The 12,445-nt window shown below is 36.6% G+C and overlaps 1 protein-coding gene across 1 annotated transcript in view; it reads right to left on the bottom strand.

Annotated features, from left to right (window-relative positions):
- The window catches only part of DMD (dystrophin), a 2,243,521-nt gene that overhangs the window by 1,359,261 nt on the left and 871,815 nt on the right, over positions 1-12,445 (bottom strand). Inside the window, exon 27 of the mRNA XM_060293058.2 lies at positions 8,740-8,922. Coding sequence (XP_060149041.1) covers positions 8,740-8,922 — 183 coding nt within the window. The remainder of the gene's footprint in view (positions 1-8,739; positions 8,923-12,445) is intronic.

Here is a 12,445-nt window from a genome sequence, read left to right as displayed (position 1 = left end):
ACAATGAGATGTCATCTCACACCAGTCCAAATGGCCATCATCAAAAAATCTAGAAACAAAAAATGCTGCGGAGGGTGTGGAGAAAAGGGAACATTCTTGCACTGCTGCTGGGAATGAGAATTGGTACAGCCTTATGGAGAACAGTATGGAGGTTCCTTAAAAAACTACAAATAGAACTACCATATGACCCAGCAATCCCACTACTGGGCATATACCCTGAGAAAACCAAAATTCAAAAAAGTCATGTACCAAAATGTTCACTGCAGCTCTATTTACAATAGCCCAGAGATGGAAACAACCTAAGTGTCCATCATCGGATGAATGGATAAAGAAGATGTGGCACATATATACAATGGAATATTACTCAGCCATAAAAAGAAACGAAATTGAGCTGTTTGTAATCAGGTGGATGGACCTAGAGTCTGTCATCTAGAGTGAAGTAAGTCAGAAAGAGAAAGACAAATACCGTATGCTAACACATATATATGGAATTTAAGGGGAAAAAATGTCATGAAGAACCTAGGGGTAAGACAGGAATAAAGACACAGACCTACTAGAGAATGGACTTGAGGATATGGGGAGGGGGAAGGGTAAGCTGGGACACAGCAAGAGAGTGGCATGGACATATATACACTACCAAATGTAAAATAGATAGCTAGTGGGAAGCAGCCGCAGAGCACAGGGAGATCAGCTCGGTGCTTTGTGACCACCTAGAGGGGTGGGATGGGGGGGTGGCAGGGAGGGAGATGCAAGAGGGAAGAGATATGGGAACATACGTATATGTATAACTGATTCACTTTGTTATAAAGCAGAAACTAACACACCATTGTAAAGCAGTTATACTCCAATAAAGATGTAAAAATAAACAAAAAAAAACACATTACAGTCTGGGAAATAGAAAAAAATAAAAGCATATATAAAACTGCACGTATAAACCTAACATCCCAACACATCAACTATTACCACTTTCTGGGACCTCCTCTAAATTTTATCATATATAAATAACTAGATAGTTAAAAGTATAGTATGGATTTAACTATAGCTCTTTTTAATAAACATTATATCCTATATTTTTTTGTATATTGTTAGGTATATTCTTTAATAAAAATCTAAGGTTTCATTTAAGTAGCTGTAGTTTGGTTTCCTTAGTTTTGTTTGCTATTATATCTTTCTGGTGACCATCATCATGAATATGAATTTTTCCATATTTTAAATTATTTCCTTGTGGTATGTTATTAGAAATATGAATATGAACTATTTTGAAGATATTTTTATTTTTCAATGGCTTTTGATATACACTGTAAAAACTAATTAATATTCAAAAGTACTCATATATGAAAAAGCAAAATTTTAAGACTGCTACCAGAAGAATATAGAAGAGACTTTTTTTGACCTTGGGATGGGGAAGAATATCTAAAATAAGACATTTCATAAAAACTGACCATAAGAAAGAGATAAATAAATTTAATTACATGAGAATTAAAACCTACTCATCAAAGAACACAAGAAATTGAAAAACAGCCTCAAACTTGAAGAAAACAACTGCAAAACTGGAAATAGATGAATATGAAAGGCACACTGAATCAGTTAAAAGATGAACATATAACCTAATAGAAAAATGAAACAAAATCCTGAACCAGTATTTGAAAGAAAAAGATACATGTGATAAACATTCACAAATATGTTCAGACTCATTAGTAACCAGGAGAATGTATGTCAGGATTACAGTGAGATATTTAACACGTTGACTGACACAAATGAGAAGTTTGACAATTCCAAGTGTGAGAGAAGATACACATTAACACAAATTTGTATTTATTGCTGATAGGTGTGTATATTAGAATGATCATTTTGGAAAACAATGTCATTCCCAGTAAGGTGAATATTCACATACCTAACAACCCAGCAACTCCACTTTTCCATACACATCCTCAGAGAAACTGGTTTGGATGGACAACAAAGAGAGTTACAAGAATGTTCATTTCAGTACTTTTTGTAATAACCAAAATAAAAAAAGAAGGAAATGAACCTTAATGTCCAGTGGCAAGAAAATGTACAAATACACTGTATCATATTTACACAGAGAATACAGAAGCAAAAATGAAAACTTCACCAAAGAGAGCCATATGGATGAGGCCCAGACACAAAAATGCTGAACAAAAAGAGCTAGCCCCAGAAAACAATATATTATAGGTTACCACTTTCTACAACCCTCAAAACAAGCAAAGTTAAGCAGTATATTGTTTAGGCATCCACATGTGTATGATATTTTTTTTTTAAGCAGAGAAATAATAAAGACAATTTTCTGGATTAGGGTTATGTCTGCTGGGAAAAAGTAGGAAGATGCATTAGAGGATAAGAATATTAAAAGAGTCATTTTCTATTAGCTTACAGATTGGAAATATTGGGCAAATTTATAGATATAGCAGTGCAATCACTACCACCTGCAATCCCTCCCCCACAACCAAAAATGAAGCCTAGGAAGGAAGTTTTATTTTAGGAGAAACTAAAAATTCTAAAAATTCTATCAGATTCCCCATATTTTCACCTTTGCTCATAGCCCTTGCAAATGATGGAGAACATTCTCTCTCTAACTGATGAAAAGTATCAGTCTAACCTGCCTTGCTAGCCTACCAATTCTTGCTTAGTATTTTATGTACAGTTTATTACAGAAAGTGAAATTAAGTATTTTGCTTTAAAAAGTGATAGAAATCTTAAACCTGGGTCATTTCCAGCTCCTGCTGGACTACAGGCTGTCTTCCTTCTGGGCAAAGATCCCAGTGGGAAAATATAAATATCCCATCTAATACCCGAGGGTACTTTAGAGCTTTGAAGATAAGGAGATGCGATTGGTAATGTGTCTTATTAACTTTGGTGCAGATTGAGATAATGAACTACCTTGCTGATTTAACCATCAGGATGGATGGCCTCTTGTGTCCTCAATGCATCTGAAGGACACAGCTGGAGAGGCTGAATGTACTGGCTTTACAGGTCACCTTTGCAAAATAAAATATAGTCTTACAGCCTGAATTGGAGCTAAAAGCCACTTAGAATAACTGTTAACAGTTTGGAACTTAAAATTACCTTGAAATCACCAAATTCAAAGTGACTTTGAAGAAAGTACAAATGAAAAAGGAAACTTCCATTCAAAATGGAGCTGATGTGGTAAACCCTCCCCCCAACCTGATCCAGTCATATTAAAATGCTAGATAAAATATTTTTAAAAAAACTTTTCAATTTACAGCTGATTTATGAAACAAGTATGAAAAATCCTCAGGTGGCAGAAATAAAAGGGGAAGTTAAGTGCACTAAAGGTTGGGAAACAAAGCTTAACAAAATATTGGCATATAAGAACATAAAAGCTGGGGTATTCAAAACTAATTTGGGATGGGAAAAGAGGCATTGGTCTCATGCATTCCAGGGAGATGGAAAAGCGTAAAGCTGAGTGTCACCTCTCCTGGAAACAAGAACTATAAAATCCCCATCCACTGGAGTATAAGGAATTAGCAAGAAAGCTGAGGATCCTTTGGATTTTGGTTGGAAGATAAGGATCCACCGGTAAGGAAGTGAAACCTAAGTTTATGTCACATGAGGATAGAACATAACATCTCTCAGACTCTGGTAGGGACAAATAGAAAAGACTCATAAGGACCCTCCAATAGCCTAGCACAGAAGGGATTTCCAGTAAAATATAATTCCTACTACAGATGAGCTCACAAACAAAAAAATTACAAGCGTGTGACAAAATTCACTACCATTAGAGGGAGTCAACAGTTGTAACAAATGGTAGAATCCATACATTGTGATCAGAGATAACAGAACATTGTTTTAAAAATTTTATAATAAATAAGTTGAGCCTGGTGATAAAAGTTGCCAGTAGGATCTACTTTTCTTGAGACTAACAACCAGAATTCATACTTAAGAAATAAAATGGCTAAGTTCCCTATATTCCATGTTGTTAAAACTTCTGCTAGATGTTTCTACAAGCCCTCATCTAAAGAGAGATGGCTAATGGGGAGGGCACTGGGGGAACATGAAGAGAGGAGAATTTGAAAAGTTAGGCAATCCTTTTTTCTTACCTTTTTATGAGGGTGTTTAGGGGAAACTCATCTGGTCCCTTGGTCCCTTTTCTTTACAGGATCTAAAAGAGCAATGCTCTTCAAGTGGGTGGGTATATTCAGAAAGGAATGGTTGAGATGCATTCCCTACTGAGATGCTGGTATGGCCAAAGAGGGATCAAGGACAACTATTTCACGTTTCTCATTCCTAAGAGTTACGTAATATGGGATCTGCCAGCGCCCACAGGCTGATTTGAGATATAGTGGGTAAGACAAAAAGGTTTAATTTTCAACGTGGTATAAGGCTATTGGCAAGAGTCAGCCTGAAATTCTTGTTGAATACTCTGTTATCATGTATGCTTAGGAAATCTTTTCTAGGGTTCGAAGTCCATGTGAACAAGGCCAACTGGGCTCTCCATCAGACCACAACAAACCTATAGAGAACAAGCCAGATCAGTAGTGATAACCTATAGAGTCTGGTGATAACAGACTCATCATCACAGATGTGTGTGGGTATTAACAAAACAGTTAATAGCAACTGCAGCCAGCCAAAGAAAGAACATCAGATGAAGAGTATTTTTCCTTCCTTATCCTCCCATATACTAAAATTAGAAGATTACTATCCAGAAATTGAGAGAAGAGGACTGTAAGATCTTTTTTTCTCACTCCCAAATCTGTATAAATTACTGAACCCACAAGATTAAGCTGGTGGAAGATTTTAATAAAGTATGAGATCAAAATTTATATGAGGCTTTTAGGGCTTCCTTGGTGGCACAGTGGTTAAGAATCCGCCTGCCAATGCAGGAGAGACGGGTTCGAGCCCTGGTCCAGGAAGATCCCACATGCCGCGGAGCAATGAAGCCCGTGCACCACAACTACTGAGCCTGCACTCTAGAGCCTGCGAGTCACAACTACTGAGCCTGCATGCCTAGAGCCCATGCTCCGCAACAAGAGAAGCCACCGCAATGAGAAACCCATGCACTGTAACGAAGAGTAGCCCCCACTCGCTGCAACTAAAGAAAGTCCGAGCGCAGCAATGAAGACCAAACACAGCCAAAAAGAGAAAAACAAATACCGGACGCAGCCAAAAATAAAATTAAAAAAATAAAAACAAAAAATTTATGAGACTTTTAATAACTAAAAGTAAATGAAAACTTAGAGGATCAGACTGAAATACTGATTAAAAAGCCAACTATAGGCAGAAAATGGAGTTTAACCTGGTTGGTCTTAGTTACTGGAAAACCAAAACTGTTTCATGCTATTACTCATTAAGTTGAGATTTCTCAACCAACTATATTACATAAGTTTAAATTGTTTAAAGGAAAAAACAGAATTACACAAAAGCAGAAGATTATGCAAAAGAGACAAATTTGCAAAACAACTAAGTAAAACATTGAGAAATGGAAAATACAGCCTTTGAAAAAATACAAACACACACACACATAGATAGATGTGAATGCAGAGATGAATGTATTTATATATCAAAGAATAAATTATGCACTAGGCAGGTGAAGAGGAAACTTGAGAACTGGAAGATGGATTTTAGAAAATTACCCAGAATCCAAAAGATAGAGATAGAAATATAGAAAATATTAAAGAGAAGCCAAGAATCTGAATACAGGATGGGGAGATTCTTCATAGATCTAATAAAGGTTCCCCTAGGAAGGAATGGAGAGATTAGGAGAAAGAAAACCTCCAAAAAAGTTTTTTGGAGACCACCAAAGAAAGAAAGAATCTTTCTGTTCTTATTAATACACCAGGTGACAAAGTACAAATGAAAGCAAATTACACATAGATAAGACTGAAACTGCAATGCATCAAAGACAAAGAGAAAATGGAAATGTACCTGAGAAAATTATAAAGAAACGATAATTTGGCAGCAGACTTCCTGACAGCAAGAAATTGCAGAAGAAAACAGAATAACATTTTTCAGTGTTGTAAAAAAATAACTCCCCTAGCATAATTATATGCTCAGCTAGGCCATTCCTCAACACTGAGAGCGAAAAAAAAAAAGGCATTTTCAGTCATACAAAGTCTGAGAGCACTTGCTATTCACACTCAGTGAAAGAGCAGAAGCAAAAGAAGGGTACAGAAAAGCAAAAAACATCACAGAAGTTGGTAAAATAGTGATGGCAAATCTAAATAAATATTAATAATAATAATTTCAACAACACAGTGGCAATAGCACTGACTAATTTAGGGGGATAAGAAATAGGGTGCAACAACAATATGGAAGATGGGAAATAAATTCAGAGTTAAATGATTCTAGTGGTTCTGCTATATCGTTGTTAGGTGTGCAGAAATATTTATCATTGGTGGACTTTGTGGATTAAGGTATGCAAGATAGTATTTAAGGTAATTAAGGGTTCCATTAAAATAAATAGCATATATATTCCAAACCAGTGGAGAAGGAATAAAGAGAGACTAAATAACTTGATAACTTTAACACGAAGAGGAAAGTTTAGAAGTGCCATTACAGATGAGAAATGGAACGATAATTCATAAAAAATCTTGAAAATTTTGTTATTAATATGAAAATTAATTAATTTTGGAAAACATACCCCAAAATAGATTTCTGGAGGAGTAGCATATTCCTTTTAACATCTTTAATGGAGTATAATTGCTTTACAGTGTTGTGTTAGTTTCTGCTGTATAACAAAGTGAATCCGCTCTATGTATACATATATCCCTCTGGCGTCTCCCTCCCACCCTCCCAATCCCATCCCTCTAGGTGGTCACAATGCATCGAGCTCATCTCCTGTGCTACGCGGCTGCTTCCCACTAGCTATCTATTTTACATTTGGTAGTGTATATATGTCCATGACACTCTCTCACTTCGTCCCAGCTTATCCTTCCCCCTCCCCGCGTCCTCAAGTCCATTCTCTACGTCTGTGCCTTTATTCCTATCCTGCCCCTAGGTTCTTCAGAACCATTTTTTTTTTTTTTTAGATTCCATATATATGTGTTAGCATATGGTATTTGTTTTTCTCTTTCTGACTTACTTCACTCTGCATGACAGACTCTAGGTCCATCCACCTCACTACAAATAACTCAATTTCCTTTCTTTTATGGCTGAGTAAAATTCCATTGTATATATGTGCCACATCTTCTTTATCCATTCATCTGTCGATGGACCCTTAGGTTGCTTCCACATCCTGGCTATTGTAAATAGAGCTGCAATGAACACTGTGGTACATGAACAAACAATCCAATCCAAAAATGGGCAGAAGACCTAAATAGACATTTCTCCAGAGTAGCATATTTTTAAGTGAACAACATGAATAATAGAAAGCAAAGAATAATGATGATGTAAAGAAATTAGGAACCTAGGAAAACAATATTTAAATGTTTTATTTGAATATGATCAGAAAGCACTTCCTTAGATATAAAAAGTCCTTATCTCATATAACATGATATTGAATCAGTTGTGACTTCCTTGAAACTTTCAGGGTCATCTCTTCCCATTCTTTGTTTTATTTTCTGTAGTACTGACATAGCACCAATTGAAGAGATTTTCCTTTATATTCTCAGCAACTATAATAGTTCCTTGAATACAGAAGGCACTAGGCAAGTGTGTGAGGAGTGAATTGGATAAAAAATGAACAGGGACTGATAAATAAAGAAGGAACTGGAATTGATAATGGAGAAACTTGGAGTTGTAATATTGGAAATCTTGGGTACAGGGTGAAGGATACAGTTTTAATATTTTTTAAAGGTCTACTCTATTGGTCTGAGTTTTATCTGCCTCTAAACATAAAACACTTAATATAAAAAGCTCCCTAAACAATCATGTTCTTCAACAATAATGGGACACCTGAATTCTTTATCAGCTATATTCACAAAGATGACTCAGTTTATGCAGGAGAAGTTGGCTCAATTTAAAGCCCAATTGGTGTGCAGTATCTGGCAGCTTCAGCATTTGGTAGTAGGTAAAGTTTTGGCGTCCTTGACATGATACAAACTGCTAATAAACAGTATTTTCACATGGAGAATCACAGTTTGCTTTTGTTACAATTACATGGTAATCACTTGGGGTATCTGAATTCCTTATCAAGTATATTCAGAGTATCATAACCTAAGGAGTAAAGCATATGGGAAAGATAAGGCAGGACTTATGATAATAAATTAATATAATGTAAAATGTCCAGAAAAAAGCTAGTTAGACAATATGTCTTGTAAAGAACTCTATAGGGCACCACAATTGTTAAAGAGAATTATAATAAGATATACTTTCTCCCCAGAATACCTTCCTGCTAAGATAATTATATGACTTTATGGACATTCAAATATATGAAAAAAGAGAGACCAGTTTCTATAAATCTTGAGAAAACTTATTCATGGGATTTTGTGACCTAATAATAATAATAATAATCAAAACAACAACAATAGACTGGGAGTGGCTTACAAGTACTGAGTGCTAGGCTAAGTACTTTATATAGAATAGCTGATTTAATTTTCTCACTCTATGAAATCAGTATTATTTTTATGTCCATTTTATAGATAGGAAATAGGTTTATAGACGTTAAGCAAATGGCCCACAGTTGCAAACTTGTAAGTGCCTGAGTGAAGAATTTGAGCCTAAGTAATCTTAAACCAGAGTTTGTGTTCTTAATCACTATGCTTCACATATAACCATAAGCTGACATATACTAATTGATAAAGATCAAGAAAAGCAACTGACTTCCAAAGTCTTGCATTTCCCATTCAGCCTGGTGCAGAGCCACTGGTAGTTGGTGGTCAGAGTGTCAAGTTCCTTTTTTAAGGCCTCTTGTGCTGCAGCTGGAGCTTGAGCTATGACATTGTTTACAGACTCAGTGAGGAGTTTCACTTTTGCTTCTTTTTGCTGGGCCTCTTCTTTAGCTCTCTGAAAAATAAACAATGCTCTCTTAATAGCAAGGCAATGACTTTACTTTCAAGATGCATTCCTATATATCATATTCTTTCTTCCTTGCAACATTTCTGTTAGAATGAGATTAATAAAAATAAATCCACTACTGACTGCAATCACTTCCATAAATTTGAGTTTAGTGATGGGACTTCCTTGGTGGTGCAGTGGTTAAGAATCCACCTGCCAATGCAGGGGACATGGGTTCGAGCCCTGGTCCGGGAAGATCCCACATGTCATGGAGCAACTAAGCTGCCCATGCGCCAAAACTACTGAGCCTGCGCGCCACAACTACTGAGCCTGTGCACAGCTACTGAAGCCTGTGCGCCTAGAGCCCGTGCTCTGCAACAAAAGAAGTCACCACAATGAGAAGCCCGCGCGCCACAACAAAGAGTAGTCCCCACTACCCCCATCTCGCTGCAACTAGAGAAAGCCTGCGTGCAGCAATGAAGACCCAACACAGCCAAAAATAAATAAATTAAATAAAATTAAAAAAAAATTTGAGTTCAGTGACAATTGGAGACTTGCAGGAAAAAATTTATAATCAGAATGTAACTGACCTTTAATCAGAATAGTTTGAAAAGTAGTCTGTATGTGGATGTGTATTTGTGGAGAACACACAAACACACATACACACACACACACACACATATATATACACACACATATGTGAAGTAAGCAAGAAACAAATATTTCAATGCTAACTAGGTTCAAAAATATCTCATAGTCTAGAATTGAAATCACTTATAAATTACTCAGATGGATGAATATTGAAATCAGTGCAAATATCATTATTTAAATCAAAGAATAATTAACACAGAAATAAGTCTTCTTAATGCTATATTTGGAACATATTTTGTTAAAAGAAAGCTGTGTTCAGTAACTGAAAATGCGTAAGAGAAAGAGAAGAGAAATTCCTGACATGAGGGGGCTGGCCTAGTACAGCTATGCCTTGGTATTCTTGTGTTGAAGATAAACTGTTTCACAAAACATCAATATCAGACATGCTACTTTGTTACCACTGCAGATCATGACAGAAATTCCACTCCATAATCATGTAAGAATATAGACAAAAACATAAACGATGTCCAAACCAGAAAATATCAGACACTTCCCCATCCTGTTAATGAGTCACTGCTGCTTCTTTATCAATTATTACGTATCTTCAGCCTCTCTCTAGTCTTCTCTCCTTCCAGGAAAAATGTATTAAGATACCCAATCACAGAGTTACTCCTACTAGGTGTCAAAATGAAATCCAGAGCAAAGCCCTTAAACCCTCCCTTAAATCATCTAACACAAACCCACATCCTACAACAGGTTTGAATACTCTCTTACTCGTATAACCCATGGTTGCCCATGGTGTGTATTCTCCCTCATTACCAAAAGTAATAAACTCAACTTGTTCAACTACAGGAGTGTTGCTATTCGTCTGTGGGTTACTATGAAGGCCGACCTTGAGACGAGCTTTCCAGCATAAGTAGTTTATGCACGATGTGAAGGAAACAGTGGTAGGGAGATGGGGAATGGAAAGAGAATGGAGATTAGAAGGGTATACTTATTAACCCAGCAATTGCTGTTGGTGACTGGAGTTTAATCCTGCCAAGAAGCTCTGGGAAACACAGGTCTCAGGTTTATCCCACTCAGGGGTGAGGGCACTGGGGTATTTATACACCATCTCCCATCATTGGTTGAACCCTGTTGGGGGAATGTTAATTTCCTAGTATGTGAAGCCATACTCAGGTGGAAAAAGTGGGATTCGGTGGCCTCAGAAAGCTGTCAGGTAAAGAAATGCAGATTCTGGCAGGTGGAAGTTGTGCCTATATGCAGTATAGTAGTGAGAATAAGGGGATATAGGCAGTAAATGGGCAAAGTCAGCTATAGAATGCCTTTCTAATTTTCAACACAATCACTCTATGCCTTTGGATTTAGTCCCATAATGCCTTAAAAAGTATAAAATACGATAGCAAATGCAAGTTGTTTTGACTATTAAATGACTGCCTTCACTGATTTTAATTGATTGAAATTTTATTTCAAACTTTTACATAAATCTGTCTTTTGGCACACTGAGCATGGGATTTATTTCTATGCAAACCATATTTTGGCCAGTGTAATTTTGGCATTAAAAACAACTTTGACAAACATTAATCACTTAGTATGTGCTACTGTGTGCTATGACAGACATGTCGTATGTACTACCTCATTGGATATTTAACGAAACCTTGTGAAATAAGTTTTGTTTTCTCTATATTACACATCCGAGAACCAAGGTTCAGAGAGTTTAAGTAAAGCATCCTGGGAGTTACATCTTTTCTTTCACATAGCTTCTGTTAAGGCCATCTCAAATCCTCTGTGAGATGAAGAAGGAACATGATGTAGTGGATCTAGTGAATGAAATTGCATTTTATGCAAATTATAAACAACCCATGAAACGATCAAAAATGCAGAATAAGAAACATTTCCCCCTGATGTTTAGGCGTTCATAAATTCTTTTTTAAAATCAGGCTTAGAAACTGGGAAAGGTTCAGAGAAGAATGGTAAGAGAAAAGGAGATCATGACCAATTTCTCCACTGCAGGGAAAGGTAGAAAACTAAATGACTGGTATAGTTTAGACATAATCCTCATCAGAAGTGGTGGCTTTTTTCCCATATATTTCTAGGAAGCTAACCATCATAAGCTCAGACACTTTTCGTTGCCAATACCTCGAACCAGTGGTTGTCAAAATGTGCTTCCTTGGAACCACCTTGGAACTTATTCCTTGGCATGACCTGGAAACTTTTTAGAAATGAAAAATCTCAGGCGCCACCTCAGTCTTCCAGGTGATTCTAATCCTCCCCCCATTGGGATTATTCTAGCCTGCCCCCCCCCCAGAATGAGAATAGCAAATACATGTATGTAATTCCTAGTAAACACTAGGACTAGAGTTACCATATTGTAAAAATTTTAAAAAGAAACAAAGAAAACCATCAAAAACTGAAATTCCAGAGTGTTTTTAAAGGGTTTAATACAAATTTCAGCATACAGTCACTTCAGACCTTCAAAAGAATCAGATGTTGCTAATGAAACACTCCCCTTGGCTCTTTTATGTTAATAGAAAAGTTTTGTTTACAGAGAAAAAAGAAGTCAAAAGCAGCATTATCATTTTCAAGTAAAACACAGGAGAGAAAAGTAAAGAAACAGAAAGTCTCTACTTTTTATCTGACTAAATCAAGGAGAAATGACGAAGTAGGTCTATGAGTCTCTTCCGACAATGAAGAAAAAATTGCTCTTAACAGGAGCACAGGTGGAAGCCTGAACAAGGTACTATCACTACCCTCTAGGTAGGGAAACAGACTGAAAGAGATTACCTTGACTGGCAGACGGAAAACACAAGAAATGCCAACTCCCTTTGCTGTTGTGGACACAAGCTGCCTGAGCTTTTCCTCTTTTCAATATTACCCCCATATGCACCAGTTTTGTAGCTAAATCTGTTATTTAAACATGCAAATCAGTGTGAACTGATTG

The sequence above is a fragment of the Globicephala melas genome, chromosome X, assembly GCF_963455315.2.
Source record: "Globicephala melas chromosome X, mGloMel1.2, whole genome shotgun sequence".
Taxonomy (NCBI): Eukaryota; Metazoa; Chordata; class Mammalia; order Artiodactyla; family Delphinidae; genus Globicephala; species Globicephala melas.
This window is presented reverse-complemented; position numbering and strand designations above follow the sequence as displayed.